Source organism: Triticum aestivum, chromosome 4A, assembly GCF_018294505.1.
Source record: "Triticum aestivum cultivar Chinese Spring chromosome 4A, IWGSC CS RefSeq v2.1, whole genome shotgun sequence".
NCBI classification, from domain to species: domain Eukaryota; kingdom Viridiplantae; phylum Streptophyta; class Magnoliopsida; order Poales; family Poaceae; genus Triticum; species Triticum aestivum.
Genome location: NC_057803.1, coordinates 379271041 through 379278609, shown reverse-complemented (window position 1 = coordinate 379278609; position 7569 = coordinate 379271041). Strand labels below are relative to the sequence as shown.

At 38.8% G+C, this 7569-nt stretch overlaps 1 protein-coding gene across 8 annotated transcripts; it reads left to right on the top strand.

Annotated features, from left to right (window-relative positions):
- The first annotated feature begins 3441 nt into the window (after positions 1-3441).
- Positions 3442-7253, top strand: LOC123086142 (uncharacterized). 8 transcript variants are annotated; one of them, XM_044507853.1, is made up of 9 exons: positions 3442-3564; positions 4261-4386; positions 4628-4815; positions 4914-5148; positions 5534-5680; positions 5765-5889; positions 6031-6235; positions 6562-6809; positions 6929-7253. In XM_044507853.1, exons 2-9 carry the CDS (start codon positions 4327-4329, stop codon positions 7095-7097), a joined length of 1377 nt encoding a protein of 458 aa, XP_044363788.1. In that variant the 5' UTR covers positions 3442-3564; positions 4261-4326; the 3' UTR covers positions 7098-7253. The 8 variants fall into 8 exon arrangements, with proteins under 8 accessions (XP_044363788.1, XP_044363787.1, XP_044363785.1 ...); XM_044507852.1 differs by having other exon boundaries at positions 3449-3564; positions 4213-4386; XM_044507850.1 differs by having other exon boundaries at positions 3459-3803.
- Positions 7254-7569: the final 316 nt, after the last annotated feature.

Sequence of the window (7569 nt, the reverse complement as noted above, 5' to 3'; positions counted from 1 at the left end):
GTTTGTTGTCTCATTAACCTCATAGATAAACAGGACAACGTCGACACAATTTTTGAGACAAACGTCTCCATTTATTACAATTATTGCCTTCCTTCTTGGAGCTTTTGTGTTCTAGACTAGCAGGTTTTGCAGGGATCTGGGTTGCGGTATCCGCAAATGCTAGAGTTTCATTCAAGTGCTACTTGGTGGTCTGCAACGGAAGCGTTCTAGGTTTTATTTTTCATCTATGGTGTTTGTCTTTCATGTGTTTCCCCCTTCTGCGATTTGAAATCGTTAAATAACTTGTCAAAACAGATTGGTGTTTGTGCAGGTGATTTCTCGGCCATCACAGTTGTTGGCATGGGTGGCATGGCCCTACACGATGCAACATTTTACATTTGGCTTGGTTTACATATTCACCTAATTCTATGAAGGTTACAAACTGTATATCTCTTGTAGGCATGAATATTTTTTTCACCATGAACTTTTAAAGATACTTTGATGTCACAAATACTTTTAACATTATATATACTCCTTTGTCCTTTGTTTACATGCCCCCGACATATTTTGGGGTTCAACTTTTGACCAATTAAAAGTGGGCCAATTCACAAAAATCAACCATTGAGTTTGTAATATAAAATATTTTCCAGCGGTATTTTTTCTGAAATGTGAATCATATATTATTGGTCAAGGAACAATCACAAAACCTGGTTAATAGTTTTAAATAGAGACATATATTATTGGCGCCATATATTAAACAGAGACATATATTATTGGTCTAGACATATATTAAATAGAGACATATATTAAATAATGTATATAGACATATATTAAAACTATGTCCACTGAAATAATAGAGACATATATTTTTTCTAAAATGTGATTCATATATATATATTAAATAATGTATATAGACATATATAGACATATATACTATGTCTCTATTTAAAACTATGTCTCTATTTAATATATGTCTAGACCAATAATATATGTCTCTATTTTTTCTGAAATGTGAATCATATATTATTGGCGCCATATAAATAGAGACATGGGTAGTAGTTATTATTTTTCACAATTTATATAGTTTCAAACATATTAATGGTAATTCTTTTAAGAATTGATGCGCACATGTTCTAAGATATAAATAAAACAACAATTATTTGTTGGGAAATACTACAATGCGACTAACACTGGAAATTTGAGTGGATAGTCTTGTACTATGTTATGTATAGTCTTCACATGGAAAGTCTATACAGTTTTGACTATATTGCTGGCCACATTTAAAACTTCGACTGTGAGCATTCTAAAACACCAGACAAAAGATGGGCATAATTACCACAAATGGAGCAACACTAAAGTTTGATTTCATGATATAACTCATTTAGAAAAAATATAGGTGCCCTCACTGAAAAGGAAAGTAAGTTTGCAGATTGCTCGCTGTAATTGATCCACATTATGTGGTGATAAGCTTGAAGCTGCAAACCTGCGTGCGTATTTTTTATGCAACTAGCAAAGATGCCCGTGTGTTGCGAAGGGAGAACAATAATAATCAATAACATGATCAAGTAGAGTGGGTCAACAGAAATACAACAATGTTGATGATTTCACTTGATTTTGCGTAGTGCCTCTTCTCATGTCGGATATGGTTTTGCTACGTCGCTTATTGCCCTCTTATTGCCCAGCTAGGTGGTGGGATATACATCAAAGCTGCTGATGTTGGAGTTGATTTTGTTGGAAAGGTTGAGCAGGGGATACCACAAGATGATCCTCGTAATATCCTGATGTCATTATTGACTTAGTAATGGTGTTCCTCTAATAAGGATTTGGAATGCATTTCCTCGTGTTTTTATTTGAAAATGACTGGTAGTGTGCTCATTGAATATACCTAGAATCCTGGATATATGGATATTCAGTTTAAATAAGCTTTGTAAGTTTTATCACAGATAACATTTACCACCTGCATTCTTTCTGGAGCGCGCACCAATTATTATTTTCTGTAAAAGATGGACTAGCATTGTCACCAAAGGCTTTTTAGAATTCCAAAGTTAATCAAGAATGCATTTTCAATAATTAGATATTTGTGGCTTGTGATGTAATTCAAGATATGGTTTTTCTACAACAAATTATCTGTTGCCACCCACATGTATACATTTCATCTGATGCAGCGCCAGAGAGGGATCATGAGCGAGGAAGGGGAGCAATGGAAGGCGCGGACCATAGGAAGGCGGAGCTGCGACATGTGGCGGGAAGGTTGGGGAGCTCTGTGACGACAGCATGGCACGTGGTCGTCGTGGCGTGTGCCGGTGCTGGTTATGTGACTTGCAACATGGAGTTTGGGGAGATGAGATTTGGTGAGGATAAAGAAGATGGAAGGGAGTGAAGGATGGGTCTGTCGACGATGATCTATATGTAAGTGGGATAGTTTCTCTTCTGTAAAAATAGACTTCCAATTAGTTTCACAGACAGACCATTTGACAATTATACTTTTAGTGAATTGTTTATTCACATTTATAGAATTATGTTTGTTTGAATGAAGTATGTTGCATATATAATTATTTGTCAATACTTCACATGAAAGTACGGGATCAACTGTCTAAACCTTACCTAATAAGTTTAAAACTGAAATAACTAAAACACTTACTAAAGAATTGACATCTTGAGTAAAACGGTTGATTCAACTATAAACATTACATTTTAAGGATTCAACAAGTGCTTTCGATGTCTCCGTCTATAAGTTTGTAAGTTAGATTGGTTCCACTTTATTTATCTCTAAAGCATACATGTTGCGGATTTTATTACTATATTGTCTGGCCTCCCATTCTCTTCTTTGGTATAAAGAACTTCAATATGAAACCAATATCACACAAGTTGTAAGGTACTCCCTCCGTCCCGAATTATTTGTCTTATATTATTTTATGTACGGATGTATCTAGACATGTTTTAGTGTTAGATTAGATACACTCTTATCTAGATAAATCTAAGACAAGTAATTTGGGATGGATGTTGTATTTGGTTCGGAGTGTTAGGATAAGTAATGCAGTATATCACCCGCAAAAAAAAAGTAATGCAGTATGAATCATGGCGATGAACTTCATCCGGAATTTCATCTTGATTTTGTTTAACTTATATGTATTAGAAAATATTTATCACAACATAATACTCCCTTTGTTTCTAAATATAACTTTTTTTAGAGATTTCAATACGGACTACATACGGAGCAAATGAATATATAGTCTGTATTGAAATCTCTAAGATGACTTATATTTAGGAACGAAGGAGTAATAAACTGCTTGGATCTATACATTGCAAATTAAAATGATATTTTGCTCGGTGTATCTATATCTAGCATAATATTATTGTACGATGGATGAGGCTATTGCTTTCGGCCAAGGAATAATCCCAAGCAAAAGGAAAAGGTAAAGCAGGCCCACGTCGGCGCCCATGCCATGTCCACAGAAATAGACTCACTCCTCGTCCTCACTGATAACGCTTCCTCATCCTCGCGTGGACGCGACCCCACCACCTTGGAGCGTAGACCCTCCTTCTCTCAGCAGCACGCTGGCTCCACGGTTCAGCGACGATTCGGTAGACCGACCGCACTCTCTCTCTCAGTTTTGATGTTTGCATAAACAAGTCGCTGTTGTGCTAGTACTGTTGCCGCTTCAGTAAAAAACGAGGAATAATTCGAGGGATAAATTAGCGGGCACCATTAGAATCATCGACCGCTCCTGCCAGGAATCAGTTCTAGGCTGGGCCGATCCGTGCGAGGCAGATCCTGAACCCGCAACCTGCGGTTGGAGTGTCGTGCTGCCTCCTCCTCCCCCGTAAGTTGATTATCCTTTTTTCTTAGCTTTCCCCCCTTGTTTTCTTGGCGCTGGTTTTCTATCCACCGAAAAAAACTTAGGATTTGTTTGTTTCGTTTCTCTAAGAAGCCTTTCGATCATTGCGTCTTGTTTAGTGGATATTTCCCTTAGGATTCTTGTTTTTGTTTAGTAGTCTGCAAATGTATGTGGTTTTTTGGATCCACTGGTGTGGTGTGGTGTGATGTGGAAGACCTGTTGGGATTTGGGAATTATTAGATGGAGAAATTGGGGACTTAGATGCCGCCGGCAGTGCCCAGCTTTGCCGCCAGCGAGAAATGGAACAGTTCTTGCATCCGGGCATGTCGACTGAGATGCTCTTCCTTCGCTGTGCTGTTGTCCCTAAGATTATTATCCTTGCTTTGTTGTTCAGAAGGCATGCTTGTTTCCCCTTCTTTACGTTTTTGATGTTTTGATCAAGACCTGGGGATTCTCTTGTAATGGCCGAGTGCTCCTTGGCAACAATGGGAGGCCAGTATCGTGGGGGATGGACCCAATCCAGCGGCAAGCTCTCCCCACGAAACATATCAATCAGGATGTCAAAGAGGTAGCTTTGTTCTTCGGTTTTTGTGATATCACTACTAATATGGACCATATAGAGTTGTTGTGTTACTTATATTTCATTTGGGCTATTCCATATTTGTAGGAACTACATTCATAAAATTCCCCTTCCATGTCTGCCCAAATTTAATTCAGCGAAACAGCGGAAAAGCTGTGCATTTACCTCTTATAAGTTTCATGGAAGGGGTTACAAGCTGGAGACTCAAGTTAGATGTTATTTCTTTCAGTCAATGATGGGTTCAGAGAGTGTGATCTCACCAAATCTAATGTTGCTCTCCGATGAAGCGCTTCTGACTATCAGCGTAGTTTTTGCATATTTGGCTGGGGTTGCACCCTCTCGACCTACAATACCCCGCACCCGAAATCCCAGCGCCAATCAACATCTTACAGCACCAATCTCCTCTGATTCTGGTAGGTAAGAGTAGCTGCTTTAATGTCGCTTTTAGATGTCAAAAAATTTGTTTGACAGAAAAAATTATGACTGCTAATGCAGTTTTCTCTGGCAATTGCTAGGAATGGAAAACGTTTGCTTGACAAGAGTACAGCGTCTGACCCCAATGATACATGGAATGAAGTGAGGGCTAAACTTTCTGAAGCCTTAGAAGCAAATGGTCAAGATACCAGTTCTGATAGCAGAGATGAAGGACTAAAAAATGATAGGAAAAACTATCCTTTGAGTATGCTTGCAATTCATGGAGGTCCCAGGTTGCGGCTTCTTCTGATCACATTTCAACATCTTGAAATGGAGGCAAGAAATGCACTATAATTTATTTTTCATAAATATTTTGGGTATATATTAGTGAATATTGAAGATTGCCCATGCATACTTCTCCGAGTTTAGATAAGCTAGTAGGCAGAAGCTGAGCTATTATGTACCAAAATGGTAATGCTCTCTTCCTGTATGTTTTTGTTGGTAAAGTAGCATCATAGTCCATGTTGTATCGGTGTTTTCCAAATATTCGTTGACTAGTTGAATAAAATCATTATGGTTGTGCACCAGAATTTCTGGAGTGAAGTGCAGTTGATTTTTAAGATTTCCTTTATGTTCAAGTAGCATTTGACCCAATTGTTGTCAATGTTATAGTATGTTTTAAATTCATATACATGTTATAACGTGGTCTGAGCCCATGCAGGCAAGAAATGTCTCTGGAAGTTTTCAACTTCTAGATGGGATCAGGTGGTCGGAAGTGTCAGTTATGTTGATAGATAGCTTGATTGAACCAGCATTTATGAAATGGATCGAAGAAGAGCAAGCCCTGGAAAATGGCAAGATCGATGAGGTATGTCATCAGTTTGAACTGCCTTCCATTTCTCTATATTGGCTATCCTCCAACTATCTTATTTTTATTCCTTTTCTATTCCAGAAGCTTATGATGGTGATTAGTAGAAAAATAAAGGAAGACAATGGGATCTTGAAGAGATTCAACAGATTAGGGAAAGTTGAGCTCTATTTGGACCTGCTCTTTTTCATAAGATTTGGTTCTGCAAGGTACTATCCGTATGCCCTTCTTGATGCTTAGTCTTGTGCTGTTCAATTTCTTCCCGTTTTTAATTTAATGCCATATGTAAGAATGTAATAGGCCTCCGTAAGGTCCATAGTTACATCTTTATCTCTTTTTCGCTGTGGCAGGTCTGATAGCTATTTTGATACTAAATTTCTGGCTGAAAATGGAGCAAGGATTTTGGAGGACCTGGTAATTTTCTTGGCTGATGTGATTGCTAGTATTTATCTAGAGATCATGTCAGTTGATGGTGACATGCCTACTGAGGTTGTTGGCTCCAGCTTAGCTTTATGTTCTCTATCGACAAGAGAACTTCAAAAGCAGCGTAATGAGGTAATGGTTGTCGGCTGTGTAAGCTGATACTGTTCTTTATTACTTTGTTGGGTATATATATTCGCATTGTCATCTTTTGACCTGATAAGAATTTTTAACTACCAAGCAAATATATTTGTGTGAATATTTAAGGACACACGTGAATAGTCTAATTCTGGATCCATTTGCCCTTTCCCTTAATTCTCCTGTTATCATTTTCTTGGAAAGATTCTCATGTTATGATGTGTCCTACTTAGCAATTTGATACTGTAAGTCTTAAATATTCCAACTTTCATGCACTTTTAGGTTTTGATAATTGCATGCTAATCTATTTTATCTCTTCGAAGGTGGCAATTAACGGGTGGTTGCACCAGTATTTCGAGTCAGTTGTTTCAATGTACGAGGACAGGTTTGAGTTATATGTTCTATGCAGAAGATCATGCAAGAACACAGCAGATAATCGACCTGATAAAACTAATTGGTTGACCATTGCATTTCGAAATCCTTCCACATCTACTCACCTGGATTATGTTTGCATAAGCCCATTTTCTCTTCCTGTGAGAAGGACAAAGGAGCTAAGAGCACTGACTGGATGGTATCGTCCACCTCTTGTCTGCTTTTTGTTTCATGAAAAAGATCATTAACATATTTTTTGTGCGACTTGGATTAAGATTTCATTTTTCTTGTAACATTCTTCTCCGTCATCTGTTGCAGGAGGTATTACTACAGCCTTTTCTTGGAGTTGTCGGATATTGCAATGCCTTTTGCACGGGCAGTCGTGGCTAGAGTCAGCGCTGCGGTGTCCTACTTCTGGGTGTCCATGATAGGGAGATCTCTGGGACTGATTTTTTCTGGGATAAGGCAATCGCTGGGCTGGAAATGAAGTAGTGTTTCTTCAGCTTTCATTTTGACAAATTCAGTATTGTCACCTGTTACTCTCAAAGATGATTGTCTTGTGCTCTTTATTGTAGTGTTTCATTGCGGGTTATGTATAAGGAGATTATTTAATTTGTTACCATCCTAATCTTACCAACTCAAAGACATTGCTACTTATTTTCCAAAAGAGATAAATACACCGGCAGTCAAGTTGAGTCGAAAGATTTCGCCTAGACAACAAAACAAAACCGGATCGGCGGCCGGGTCTGCGGCGACACACCATCTGACCACGGATCGGCGGTGGCGGCATAGAGGGCCTGGTGGTTGGGTCGGCACCATGCGGGTTGTGCCTTCCGGACAGATTTGATCTGGCTGGTGCGGCATGCTCCATGTGTGGCGGCACAGATCGGCGGCGACCCGTGCACATAATACGTGATGGAGGTTTTTCGAGCGGATCCGGGTGAAAACCTTGTGCTCGG